Source organism: Monodelphis domestica, chromosome X, assembly GCF_027887165.1.
Source record: "Monodelphis domestica isolate mMonDom1 chromosome X, mMonDom1.pri, whole genome shotgun sequence".
Taxonomy (NCBI): domain Eukaryota; kingdom Metazoa; phylum Chordata; class Mammalia; order Didelphimorphia; family Didelphidae; genus Monodelphis; species Monodelphis domestica.
In genome coordinates, this window is record NC_077235.1 from 52582129 (window position 1) to 52597157 (window position 15029).

At 41.1% G+C, this 15029-nt stretch overlaps 1 protein-coding gene across 17 annotated transcripts in view; it reads left to right on the plus strand.

Moving 5' to 3' along the window:
- Positions 1-15029, plus strand: part of ENOX2 (ecto-NOX disulfide-thiol exchanger 2) — a 391463-nt gene that overhangs the window by 207159 nt on the left and 169275 nt on the right. For 11 of the 17 annotated variants that reach the window (XM_007507172.3, XM_007507176.3, XM_056809177.1 and 8 more), the window contains one exon: positions 2643-2789. The exons of 4 other annotated variants lie outside the window; for them this stretch is intronic. In XM_007507172.3, the coding sequence (XP_007507234.1) occupies positions 2643-2789 (147 nt within the window). Of the gene's footprint in view, positions 1-922; positions 968-2642; positions 2790-15029 lie in introns of all 17 variants that reach the window. 2 more of the 17 variants (XM_016426671.2, XM_016426672.2) reach the window with 2 other exon arrangements.

Genomic DNA, 15029 nt, shown 5'->3' on the forward strand with positions numbered 1-15029 from the left:
ACTATCTCTATAAAGGGTTTCCTGATTCCTCACACACACCAGTGACCTGGCCTTTTATTAAGCACTTTCTATGTGCCAGACGCTGTGATCCTCCAGAAACGATCTCTCCCCCCTCCTTGAGTTTCCAGTGGTATTTTGTATGTATTTATTTTGTAAAGGTATTGTATGTTCACTTAGACAGTCTCTTAGATTCAGGAAAGCTGAATTCAAATCCTGGCTGCCTCAGCCCATCTAGCTTTACTAGTGTTACCTCTCTCACTGTGCTGTATCAAGGAAAGTACTTGAGAGGAATGTGCTCCCAAAAGTAGGCCTGAGGTAGATCATGTGGAGGACAGTGGGCTCAGAGGCAGCCACATGCTTTCAGCCACAGAACCTTTCTCCAAGCCTAGCACCAGAGATGGGGGGCTGGAGCTAGTTCAGGAAGTCTGGGTCAAATCCTGCCTCTGACCCTTAGGAACTTGGTGACTACTGGACATGCCACATACGCCATGTAAATCTCAGCTTCCTCAACTGGAAAATGAGGACAATACCTATGATATCTACCTCTCGGCCTTGTTAGGAGAATCCTGTGTGCCACCCGCTCTGGCATTCATAAATGTATGTTGAATTCAGGGAACGACATAGTTAAGATGAAATAACAGTTGACTTCTACCAGACATAGTGACAAGTTTCCATCTTTGATTTATTTCTTCAGTCAGCATGAGGAGAAAACTTTTGACAAGTCCCAGAATTTCTGTGGAGCTTGTTCCAGGCTGAATCTGAGGATGGGAGCAAGTCTGTGTTTCCTGGACAGAGAGGATTAGCGTGGGAATATGTTTTCCTTAGAAGGAAATTTTATTAGAAGCTCCATGTTGAGCCTCTAAGAACTCAGCTGAATTCTAACTACCTGAATCTCAAGGTTCATTCTGATTTTTCCTAACAGGGCCTTAGGAGGAATGAAGAAGGTGAGAAGAGCATGAGGACAATTGTAGGTTAACAAAGCAGCCATATTCTACCAGCTGACTTCCTTTCTGCTTGGATTAGTAAACTAGTAGATAAAAGGCTTACAGGAGATGAACTGTCTTTGGACTGTTACAAAGCTTTTAAGTTCATATTTTTATGAAGTTTTAATTGAAAAACTTAAAATTCCAGGGGTTCTTCTATTGGAAGTTGGAGATGTGGAGAAAAGAGGAAGGGAAGAAAGGACTTCTGGGATATCAGTTGTCTATCTCTTATGTATCTCATGCAGCCATAATTTTTAAAAAATAGCTCATAGTTATGCTGTCTTCTACAGAGAGACTGTGAGGCACCCAAAGACCAAGTGTTTCCTACTTCTGGTAGTGTCTGAAGACCTGAATTTAAAAATTTTTCAGACCTATTCCAGAGTGCTCCTGCATGAGTCATCATTTTTCTTTGGAGAATATCTTACAGTTCACAAAGTACTTTCCTTACACTGAACTATGAGGTAGAGAGAACAAATGCTACTATTCATTTTCAACAAAGGGGGAAACGGGCCCTGAAAAGGGAAGTGATTTACCCAAGGCTCCATGTTGAGGCAAAGAATTGGAGCATCTCAGAGTTTGAAAGGAGCCAACCCCTACCCAACATTTCTGACAAATGGCCCTCTAGTATCCACTTGAAGACCTCAAGTGATGGAGAGCTCCCTACCTCCTTGGGCAGCCCATTGTACTTTGGGAACAGCTCTTGTTGTTAAGAGGTTCTTTCTTATATCAAGCTGAAACAGACTTCTTTGCAACTTCCACTTACTGCTCCTAGTTCTGTGCTTCAGGGCCAAGCAGAATAAAGCTAATCCTTTCCCTTGAGGTTTCTTAAGATCCTTGAGGCCTTCTATCATGTCTCCCCCAACCCCTATATCCAATCATTTGCCAGTCCTAAAAATCCTCCTTCTGTCTCTCTCCAGTCTGTTACCTTCTCTCCACTCAGATTACTATGACCCTCTTTCCTTGTCTCATCACCCCTTGCCTGGACTACTGAGTTAGTCACCTAATGGGTCTCTCTGCTTGTACTCTCCTCCTTCCAGTTCATTCTCTACACAGGCCTGACCATTCATTCCCCTGCTCAAAAAGCTTGTTGGCTCCATAGTCTTTCTAGGACAAAATGCAAACTTCTTACCTTATACTTGAAGCCCTCCATAGTCTGGCTCCAAACTCCCTTTCCATTCTATTTGCCCTTCCTTCCCTTCATAGAGTCTTTTCTTCTTCAGGCAAAAACATCCTCAGTTCATTCAAGCAATCCTTCCTTGTATGACCCATTTTCTTCTTCCCTTATGACATATTCTTTCGGAACTGGATCTCAAGTCTAGGTTTCTTGGGTTCCAGGCCAGGGTTCTTATCCTTTTGCCACATTACCTTTGGAACTCACTGTGGCCAAAAATCAATTTCCAGAGAAAGATAAGACAATACCAAGGATGCATTTCTTGTATACTATCCAACATATAGACCTACTCCAGGCTTGTGATGTTACAGGCCAGTATATCTTAGTTCTTGTGCTTCTCCTAGATCCTAAGACCTAGCATATGGCTTCCCTTTCTCAGGCTTGACCCTCTCCCACCCCCACCTCCCTAGAACCCCACTTGGTGGGGGTCCAAGTCTGTCATCCTTAACATCATCTCTAGCAGGGCTTTTTTTTTCCCTCCTCTTTAGGACTGAACCAGCTGCCTTTTGATCCATCCATCAGCCACGAGCCACTACAGTTTTGCAGCCCTGCTGACAGTCCATTGCTGTCAGAAGGTCAGGTTGAGAATGAAGACGAGGCGAGCAAGAAGCGAAAACGAACCAATGAGAGCACAGGTGAGTGAGGTAGAAGTGTGCCACCGTGTGCACCATTGTTGCCATCATGCCAACCCCTAAATAGCTGCATAGTGTCTGTGTTCCCTGAGCATCTTATCTAGTCCAGACTGTAGCCTCGGGAGGGAGAGAATACAAGCAAGATGGATTGCACTCCAACCTGAAGTAGTAGAAAGAACAATGGATTCCAAGTCAGTGGATTTGAATTCTAGGTTTGAATTTCTGCTCTGCTACTTCCTGGCAAGGTGAACTTGGCACTCAGTCTCTCTGAACTTTAGTTCTCTTCTCTGTAAAATGAGAATATTGGACTGGGTGACCCTTCAGATTCTAAAGTGTTAGAGCCAGGCCAAGAACACAGGGCTCTTGCCTCAAGCTCCAGTCTTTCCATTCCCCCCAAACTCCATGTGGCAGTGGGACAGCTTTCACAAGAATGTTTCTGCTCAGAGAACCCAAGGAAGAATCTAGGCTCCTAGATCTCATACTGGGAGGAAACTGGGATTTCATCCAAACCAACCCATTCCTTTTACAGAGGAGTAAATTGAGGGTCAGGGCAGTGAAGTGATTTGGCAAGGGGTCCTCTTGAGCCAAGCCAAGCTGGGAATAGAACATAGGGCCCTGGCTCCAAATCTGGCAGTTCTAATGGTGCGGACTTGTCTTCTTTGTCTGTACCATCAGTTAGATCACCTTAGTCACTAGTTCTTATTAAGAAAGTTCTCATAAAAAAGATCAAAACTTTGGGTGTCACCATCATTTTGCCCTATTTTGAAATCTTCCAGCATTATTTGCAAGGATTTTCTATGCTTTCTTTCACTGCTGTCAAATCAGAGAAAGATAGCTAATAGTGTGCAGCAAATAAAATGCTTTGTACAGAACTGCGCTCATACTTAGGCTGTGCTTTGCAGTGTTAGGGACTTTTTTAGCATTTTCCTCACAGGTGCCTCTTAATAGCCCATCAGGTAGTAGAGCACAGAGAAGTGAAGTGACCTTCCCAACCCCATAGCCAGAGAATGACAGAATAGAGTTTAGAACTCAGGTCTACAGACCTCCAACCAGCATTCTTTGCATTCCAGAATTCACTGTTCAAAGCCTTGGTTTTTCTCCTTGAGTCTTTGTGGGTCCTTGTCACTTTCTTTCAATTCAGCAAACATCCAGTTCACTGAACATTTGCTGAGCACCTACTGTGCTAGGTAACAGGGATACAGAGAGAAAACAAAACAATCACCACCCTTAAGGACCTTTTGGGAGTTTTTTTGGAGGATAGATACAGCATGTACACAAATGAATAAATATTAGAGAATTTTAGGAAAGGAGAGAATGCTAACAGCCACAAAGTGAGCCAAGTGTTCACAGAGGAAGAGGTACATGAGCTAAGCCTTGAAGGCATTGAAGAATTCTCTGATGTAGAGGTAAGGTAGACATAGAGAAGGCAGTCTGGAGAATACCTAATAGTCCTGTTTTTAGCTACATAGAGTGCATAGAGGGAAAGAAGGGCAAATACAGGAAGTTTGGAACCAGATGATGGAGGAAGTCTTCAAGCATAAGTTAAGATATTTGTGTTTTGCCCTAGAAAGACTAGGGAAGCCACTAAGGTTTTTAGCTGAGGAATAAATTATCAGACTTGTTTATAGAGGAAGAGCTGGAGGGAGGAGAGAGTAGAAGCAAAGGGATCCATTAGGCAGCTATTTCTATAACGTAGATGAGGGGTGATGAGACAAGGAAAGAGGTCAGAGTATTTATGACTGGAGAGAAGGAAACAGGTTGGAGAGATATGGAAGGAGAATTTTTAGGAATTGGCAACTGATTGGATATAGGGGATGGAAAAGAAGAGAAAGGTTGAGCCCAGTGTTACAGTGTGGATGACTGAGAGTATTGTCTTGTAGTAGTATCACCAGAAATAGGGCAATTCGGAGGAGGGAGTAAATAAGTTGAGGAGGAAAGATAGTAAATCTAAATTCATGGCAGTGATACCCTGTCCAGGTAGAAATCCCCAGCAAACAGCTTTCATTGTAAGAATGAGGATATGGGATAGGTGTTGGAGAAAGATGTGAGGTCTTAGGCGTAAAATTTGAGAGTCATCTTTGTACAGATGATAAGTGAATCCATGGGAGTAGATAAGATCCTAGAGAAAGGGGAGAAGGGAGTGAGAGAGACAGACAGACAGGACAGGACAGGATGACATGGCCCATGGCATAGAGTTAAGGTATAGAAGATGGACAATAACATGGTAAAGAGGCCTGAGATGGAGTGGCTACATAGGCTAGAATAAAACCAGGAGTGAACAGCACCCCAGAAGCCAATGAGAATTACTTACTAGCAAGAAGGAGCAGTCAGCAGGGGCAGAAGCCACAGAGGTAGTCATAGGATGAGAATGGATAAAAGACCATTTGACTTAGCAGTTAAGAAATTTGGGGGGAAAAAATAAAAAAAGAGATTTGGGTTATCTTTGAAAGAAATTTTAGTCAAATTGGTTGGATTGGAAGTCAGGCAGCAAGGAGTTGAAAAGTAAGTAATGTTGGGTGGGTAGGGAGGAAAAGACAGTAAGTAGAAATGTCTTTTGGGGAAGATTTGGCTGCAAAAGTGTGAAGAGAGAGATTTTGGATATGGTAGCAGGTTGGTAGGGTCAGTTGGAGGATTTCTAATAATGGAAGAAATATGGACAAGCTTGAAAGGGGTGAGATCTGGAATAGGCAGGAAGGGATGAGACCAAGGGCCTAGATAGTGGTTAATTTTGGCAAGAAGAAAGGGCCACCTCTTCTTCAAAGACAGATACAAGCGAGAAAGGAGAGAATATAGGATATTATAGTCGAATTTTAAGTTTTAGAGAAGAAGAGGGAACTCAGGAAGGCCTTCATTTGTTTAGTCAAGTAATAAGTGTCAGGCAAAGGAGGAGAGGGTTAGCGTAAAGATTGAGAAGAGAAAGTTTGGAATAGCCAAGAATAGCCACATGGCAATCAGAGCCACAAAGATAAGAAAATATACATTTGTAATGGTTCAAATTAGTACAGTTGTGTGGCATCTGCTAATAGGATTCAGTTTCACATGAGCCAAAGTAGACAAGGCAGAGTATGGAAATATAGCAGAATTAGACTGATGGGGCAAGAACAATGATAAAACAAGAGGGCGAGGGACTCTGTGTAGAAGACAGTGAATATTTGAACTGGCCAACTCTGGAGCCAGGACTGAAAAGATCAGGAAAATGAGGCCAAAGCACAAGTCATGGGCGAAAAGAACACAGACAGATGGAGTGGAAAGGATGGTAATTGTGTGTAGGAAAAGGGAAATGGGGAGAGAGATGGGAGTTGCTATTGAGTTGCGGTAGGGCTTCTTAAGAATATGGATATTTCCATGTAATCCTTAAGGTCCCAAATCATAGCTCTGCTCAATTTTGAGCCTGAAAATTAAACTTAAGTCAAACTATGGCTTCCTGAGACCCTTGGGTAGAGTGAGTCTTTCTGTGTAACTAGATTTTTCATATGGATGAGTTTTTACAGCTTTAAGTACCAAAACATTTTCTAGGTTTTTTAAATGTGGAATGTAGTTTTTTCTAAAATATATTAGTTTTTCCCTTACCTTCTACAACAGGATTATGTTGGACAAAGTTTAATTTTTCTTGATGAATTGGGGTCATCATTATAAAATCAATTATGGTACCCCTTGTGTACCAAACCCTCACATTATTCCTCAGGGCCTGGGAAGGTGTGTCCAGCCTTTGGTCTTAACGAGGAACAACACGTGGTGGCTGACCTTTTTTGACTTCTTAGGGTGTCTCTGATGGATTTAAATTGTTTCCTCCATTATTTCTTGCTCCTAGAAGTGGGTCCACCTGTAGCAACCCCTCTACCCAACCTGCTAATTTTCTCCAAACTTGGAAGCTGAAAAATGAGCTTGTTTAGTCTTATCGTGATGGCCTCAGAGCTCCTCCTACTAATTAAGTGACTAGGCATTATGGCAGCTTTTTTGCTATTCAGAGACCATTTTTCCTTGTTTCTCAGGGACTAGTCAGATAGAGAAAGACCCCAGATAGCTAAGTTCTAAATAGAAAAAAGGCAGTTACTTTATTGTAAAATTTCTGAAATTCATAGTAGTCACAGAACCTGGATGGGTTGGGTGAATTGGTGAAGAGCCAGAATTGTGGAATAGTTTGAACTGATTACTTAAATGGACATAGAGTAACTCCAGCAACTAAGGAGGTATGGGATTTTAACTAGGGGTGGATTAGACAAATGTGTAATGTAATGAACAGAATCTATTGGCATGCAGATAATGACTATGCTAACTTCCTTTAAAAGTCAGGCCAGCTCAGTGGATTGAGAGCCAGGCCTAGGGACAGAAGGTCCTAGGTTCAAATCTGGCCTCAGCCACTTCCTAGCTGTGTGACCCTGGGCAGGTCACTTGACCCCCATTGCCTACCCTTACCACTCTTCTGCCTTGGAGCCAATACACAGTATTGACTCCAAGATGGAAGGTAAGGGTTTAAAAAAAAAGTCAGGCCCCTTCCTGGTTAAATTTGACCCCTCAGGAGTTTGTTTACATGATTAATTCACACTTTCTTTGTAGAGAATACAAAGGTAAAAACCTTAGCTTTGGCCAACTGGTCTCTTACTCCAAAGGAGGCACCAGTGAATATGGTTTCATTTATTCATTTCTCTTCTAGTTTCCCCTGGGAAGTCCTATGCCTCCATGGGTAGGTTTTCTTCCCAACTAGTCCTAGAACAAAGAGGGAAGATTTCACATGGGGAAAAGTAGGATCTAGTTTTTGCCCCAACTCTGTGAGTTGAAGACAGCTAGATGGCACAGTGGCTGGAGCATGAGGCCTGGAGTCCAGAAGATCTGAGTTCAAATTGTGCCTCAGACACCTACTAGTTTTTTGACCCTGGAAAAATCACTTCACCTCTGTTTGCCTTCAGCTGTGAAATGGAGATAATAATATTACCTACTTTACAACATTATTGTGAAAGTCAAATGAAGTAATATTTATCTCTTTGCAAACTTTAATGCATTATAAAAATGCTATCTATTCTTCTTGTCATTGTTATCCTCATCTTTAAGATCTTTCCCAGCTCCTCTGGTGTCTGGTTTTGTGCAGGTTGTCCATGGGCCCACAGCCTCCAAAGCCTGTGCACTTAGGCTGGTGCTTTTTGTTTTATTTTTAATTTTTTTGCAATGGTTACATGATTCTTTTGTCTCCCTCCCCCATCCCAGAGCTGACAGGCAATTTCACTGGGTTATACATATATTATCAGTCAAAACCTATTTCCATATTATTCATTTTTGCAATAGTTTAATCTTTTAAAACCAAAACCCCGAATCACATATCCATATAAACAAGTAATCAATCATGTTTTCTTCTGTGTTTCTACTCCCACAGTTCTTCCTCTGGGTGTGGATAGTGGTTTTTCTCATAGATTCCTCCTAGTTGTTCAGGATCACTGCGTTACCACTAATGGAGAAGTCCATTACATTTGATTGTACCACAGTGTGTCAGTCTCTGTGTAGAATGATCTCCTGGTTCTCCTTATTTCACTCCACATCAGTTCATGGAGGTCTTTCCATTTCTTATAGAAATCAAGCAGTTCATCATTCCTCATAGCACAATAGTATTCCATTACCATCGTATACCACCATTTGGTCAGCCATTCCCCAATTGAGGGACAACCCTTCATTTTCCAATTTTTTGCCACCACAAAAGGCACAGCTATAAATATTTCTATATAAACAGAACCTTTCCCATTTTTTTATCTCTTTGGAATACAAACCCAGTAGTGGTATTACTGGATAGACTGGTGCTTTTTGATTTCCCTCCTCTCCCCTCTCATATTCCATTCCCATTCCCTTCTTTTCTCTTCCTACTGCCACCCTCATCAAGCCTGAGGCCTTGGGTTCAGGTCAATATTTCCTCTCTTCTAGACTTTTGCAATAGGCAGTAGGCCTGGGAACTCTTCCAGTGATGCTTCCTCTCTTTCTAGTCTTGTGCTCATTGATGATGTACTTTGAAGTCTAAAAAATGAAAATCATCAAATGTTTCTTAAAAGGTAATGCCATCACTGTGTGCCTCTTAAGTGTGATTTTCTAGGCTGCCCAGCAGAGTTTTTCAGTCTCTAAGAGGCAGAAAGGCACATTATTATACCTGTCTGAATTAAATTAGAAGTAGCCTAATAGTCCAAGTCCGTTTTTGTAGTCCTGATAATGTTCTTATCTGATTATAGATTCTATAAGGGCACATCAGATCTTGAGAAATGAAAGAAATACTCTCTTCCATCACTCCCACTAAAGCATTCTAGGCTTTCTTCTCTCTGGAATGTGCTGCAAATGTGCCGAGCTTTTTAATCTTTAGACCTGGTAGGAAAAGGGAAAAGGACATGGTATAGAAGATCGGGAGGACAGTTGTGTCCATGATTCTCTCACACTTTACCATTCTCTGGAATAATGCTCTACCAACGAAGTGTCCAACATGATTCTGCAACCAGATTAGAATACAGTTGGTAAATAGTTAACAAAATGAATAAAAATCCACTAGAACCTAGATAATATTTATATATAGTTTTCTAAGCCAGTCTACCTGGAGGAATCCTTATCAACTACATTTTAGTAGCTCCTATTTCTAGTTGGTTTTGACACCACTGACCTTCAGTCTTGAGGGTACTAGGCCTTAGAAATCAGATTGAAGTTGGGATCAGTCTCACTTGTTGATCAAAGCAATAAAGTCCAATGAGATTTAGGACAGAAAATCAGGGCTAACCTAATCAAGTGCCAGTGTGGCTCACCTTATACTTAAGTTGAAACTATTGCTTTCACAAGTACAAGACAGAGGAGTTGCAGTTAGAGAGCATTTTGTCTAAAAAAGATCTGGTTGTCTTAGTGGGCTTTTGTGGATCGCTATGGTGTAACTGCCACAAAAGATCTCAGGCTGGGTTGATAGACCTGTTATCCAGAACTATAGAGGTGTGGGTCCTTTGGTTCTTCTCCGTCCTGATCATATCACATCTGGAATATCATGTTTAGTTTGAGATGTTACCTTTTAAAGAGAACATTGAACAACTGGAGTACATACTCATGAGAGTCCATCATAACTTCTGCTCTGTGGTTAGACATTGGAGGAGGCTTTTCATGTAGTAGATAAACAATAGATGTTTGCAAAATTTGAAGTTCTGTAATGCCATCCTTTCTGATTTCACATCATAAGAGGCACAAAGTATTAAGTAATGGGATATATATATACACACACACAACTCAAGAAGGACTGAAGAAAGCTGGACCTCATAGGATGGCTACCATTTGGAGAGAGAGAAATGATGAGCTGTGAGTAGAGGGTCCAATGTGATGAAAACTGTGTGGGCAAAGGCAGATCATGTGGCATATTTGGAAAGGAGCCATTAATCCAGATGGAATGGAACACAAGGTGTGTGAAATGGCATGTGGTCTGTCAGAAGGCAGGAAGGACTGGTTAGATGGTTGCTTCTCCATGTCTATAGACCATGACTGTGGAACACTTTGTAAGTGGCAGAAGCACTCCCTTTCAATTTGTTTCCAACACAGTCAGGGTCTGGTCTGGTCTGGGTAATTCTACACTTGAAGGTGAAATGGAAGCAATGAAGAAGCTTCTTCCACGGTGCAGAGACACCAGTTTCCATGGGTATCCCTGGGATACATAGCAATAATCATTTTCATGAATCTGAAGTACTTTTTTTTCTGAAGTATTTTGTAATAGGGTTTTTCATGGATGTCCTGCTAAGAGTTAAAGAGACAGGGGATTATAACCCGGAGTATAGGGATGTTTCAGTATCTCTACATATCAGAACATGGGTTTTATAGTTGACTCTTCTCACACAACCTCACCATCTCTCCATTGATTATATCATGGCATGGGATCACAGACTTTAGAACTACCAGAACCTTAGAGATCAACTAGTGTACCTCCCTTATATTAAACAGGAAGTGAGAAAATGGAATTTTACTGAGTGGGTGACTTGGAAAAGATTCCAAAAGTAATAAACCCAAATAGGCATAGATACAAATCTTGATCTCAGTGTTGCTTAAGTACAAGCAATATTAGAACCCATGAGAGTTGATGAGATTACCAAGAGAGATAAGAGGGTCAGAACTGAAGCCCTTGATGATAATGCTGGGAAAGAGACTGAGAAAAAAATAGTCAAAGAGATAGGGGGGAAACAGGAGAGATCAGTGTCCTGAAAACCAAGGGAGAAGAGGGAAAGATTGACAGTGTCACATTGCTAAAGAGAGGTCAAGAAGGATAACGACTGAGGAAAGATTATTGGACTTGTCAATAATAGAGACCACTTGGAGGACAGGAGGGCACTGGAGAAAATGCAAAGTTTAAAGAAGACAAGATCACTATGATATATAACGTTATAGGCAAAGGGCTATGGGGGTGAAAGCTTTGGGGCACAAGTCCATTTTATCCACAAAGGAGACCAGGATCAGATTCTTGAAGGAGGTGGTAGCAATTGAGATGACCTTTAAAGAGTGGGTTGGAATTTAATTCCTGGGGTGGTACAGTGATATAGCACATCAGCCTCAGAAACTCATTGGCTATGTGACTCTGGGCAAGTCACTTAATCCTATTTACCTTGGTTTTCTCATCTGTAAAATGAACTGGAGTTGGAAATAGCAAATCACTCTCATTGCCAAGAAAACCCTACCTGGGGTCGCCAAGAGTCCAACCCAACTAAAACATGACTAAACAATAACAAAGGAATTTAGGGGGTAAATAGGGAGCCAGAAGCTATTCTAGGCACAGGAACAGCACAGGTAAAGGTGTGGAAGTGAGAGTGTAGAGTGTGTTTGAGGGGCAAAAAGTTGTTCATTTGGTTTGAAGCTCCAGTCTGAAAGGGAGAATATATCAGATTGTTGAGAATTTTGAATGCCAGGTAAAGGAATTGTCACTTCTCTCTATCCCCCTTTCCCCAGAACAAAGGAGCAGAACCCTTGAGATAAATGTCTTTTGTCCTTGGGAAAAGAAATCATAAGGGCTTCCAGTGTACCAGAAGAGACACAAGCAGCAATTCATCTCCCCCAGAATGAAATGCTAGCTATTATATTGAGCACCCAACCCTACATGTGTTTTCAACTACTGATGTCAACACCAGCTCCTGTAAACACAGGGTCTTTGCTGGCAAGTTATTTTCTAATTTAGCCTTTCTTATTCCCTTCCCTAATTACACTGATGTAGGATACACAGGCTAAGCACCATTGACTGATGCATCCCAGATGATGTGAGCTTCTGCACTTCTCTGGTTGAGGCTGGGGCCAGGACACTGTTAGAGTCTTTTTTTGGTCAGCATCAGGCATGTGCAGATCTAACAGGGGGTTCTGAAAGGTTGGGGAACTTTATTGTCCTTTGTGGTTGGGTGGTGGTGTCTGCTCTGTGATATGGTGCCCCGAGGCAGACAATCTCGATTTTTTAATTTATTGATTCATTTCTTTATTTCTTTCAAACATTTTCTTGTTTTCAAAGTGGTTCTCTTCTGCATCAGGGCTAGTTGCCCAGAGACCATTTTGGGGCCTTCCAAGGTAAGGTAGCTGTGAAGAAACTTTACCCAAATTGGGATCATTGATTTGGAGTGAAAAGGGACTTTGGGGGCCTACTAGGCCAACCTACCCATTTTACAGATGAAGAAACTGAGGCCCAGGAAGGGGAAATGCCTTGGCCCTTGGTTACACAGGGAGAAACTTAAATCTCAAGTTAGCAGGTATCTCAGAGACCAACTGGTCCACTTTGTTGTCTACTATCTTTTAGGAACTTAGGACCCAGAGAAGTTAAAGCAATTGCCTGGTCAAACTGGGATTTGAACCCACATCCTCTGATGCTAAAGCTTGTGCCCTTTTGACCATGCCATTCAAAATCTCAATCTCCATGCTCCCCCACTTCCTACTGAATTCCAGTCTTCCACATTCAACTGCCTCCAACCTCATGTGATTGTCCCTCAACACCTTAGATTCACTGTTAGCAAAATTAGAGCTTGAAGCAGATTCAAATGTAATTGGGAAATGTTTAACAAAAAAAATCCAAGATAGATAATGCTAGTTTGTGGTTTTCTAAGTCAATATGTGGCTGCAGGGCTCAACACATTGCAAACAATTCATTTCCCCCACTACCTCTCATAAAAACCTTCCCTACCCCCATTTATGTTTCTGTTTCTTTTGAGTATACCACCCTCCTACTATTCACTCTGGTTTAAACCAGGGAGCCATCTTTTTCTCTCTTTACCTCTTCTATTTCATTATACCTCTTCTATTTCATTAATCCTTGAGACCTGTCAGTGCTGCAGCCACAAAATCATTCCTATTGACCTCCTCTTCTCCACTTTCATGCCAAGCAGCCTAGATCAAGCTCAAGTTTTTTTTCCACCTCTATTCTTGCCTGGACTATTGTCAAGACCTCCTAACTGCAGCACATCCCCTCTTTAATACCCCCTTTACATTCTTCCAAATACCCAGTTCTGAACACATCATTCTCACATTCAAAAACCTTCTCCTCATCCCAGTCTGACTTCTATAGCCTGCCTCCAGATTTCACTTCTGGCGTTATCTCATACTGCGTGCCTCCATGGAACCCATATTCTTCTTTTTAAAAATGTTTTATTATTTTTTATTTATTTTTAAGTATATTTCCATGTTTACATGATTTATGTTCTTTCCCTCTCCCCTCTTTCCTCCTCCCTCCCAGAGCTGACAAGCAGTTCTACTGGGTTTTACAAATGTTATCACTTGATACCTATTTCCATATTATTCCTTTTCATCATAGAACCAAAACCCCAAATCATATATCCATATAAACAAGTCATAAGTGATAAGTTTTTCTTCTGTGTCTACTCCCACAGTTCTTTCTCTCATCGTGGATAGCATTCTTTCACATAAGGCCTTCAGGAGTGTCCTGGCTTGTTGCATTACTATTAGTAGCAAAGTTCATTACATTGGATTGTTCCACAATGTTTTACTTTCTGTGTACAATGTTCTCCTAGTTCTGCTCCTTTCACTCTGCATCAATTCCTGGAGGTCTTTCCAGTTCCCATGGAATTCCCCCAGTTCATTATTCCTTTGAGCACAATAGTATTCCATCACCAACAGATACCACAATTTGTTCAGCCATTCCCCATTCGAGGGACAACCCTTCATTTTCCACATTTTGTCACCACAAAGAGCGCAGCTATGAATATTTTTGGACATTTTTTTTTCCTTATTATCTCTTTGGGGTACAAACCTAGTAGTGGTATTGCTGGATCAAAGGACAAGACAGTCTTTTAAAGCCTTTTGTACATAATTCCATATTGCCTTCCAGAATGGCTGGATTAATTCACAACTCCACCATTAATGTCCCTATTTTGCCCCATCCACCCAAACTTTATTACTTTCCTTTGCTGTCATATTAGCCAATCTGCTATGTGTGAGGTGATACCTCAGAATTATTTTGATTTGTAGTTCCCTAATTATGAGAGATTTAGAAAACTTTTCATGTGTTTATTGATTTATCAATTGGGGAATGGCTCGATTTTTTGTACAATTCACTTAGTTCCTTATAAATTTGAGAAATGAGACCTTTGTCAGAGGTTTTTGTTATAAATTTTTCCCAACTTGTTGCTTCCCTTCTAATTTTGGTTGCATTGGTTTTGTTTGTACAGAAACTTTTTAATTTAATATAATCAAAATTATTTATTTTACATTTTGTAGTGTTCTCTATCTCCTGCCTGGCCTTAAATTCCTTCCTTTCCCATAGATCTCACAGATATACTATTCCATGTTCACTTAATTTGTTTATGATTTCCCTCTTTATATTTGTCATTTACCCATTCTGAATTAATCTTGGTATAGGGTGTAAGATGTTGTCTAAATCTAATTTCTCACATACTGTTTACGGAACCTATATCCTATCCACATTTAATTCTCTTCCATTCCCCATTCCCATCCTTTCTTCTCTGATCTTTGTCCCATTGCTGATGATACAAGGCAAGCCCCTCATGTCAGCAATGAAATCACTACACTATACCCCGAGATTTCAAAGTGTTCTTGCCTCTCCCCCTTATTTCTCAAAGCATTTTGTCACAATTTCTTTTTCACTAATTTTACTATTCCTCATATCATAGTTATTTGTGTATATATCTTTCCCTCCATAAGATGGTACCCTTTTGAAGACCCATGTATATGCCTTCATATCTCTAGTTGCCTGTAGGCAGTAGTCCTGTAGGAGTACTCCACCCTTATGGCCCACTGGAGATGTTCAAAACC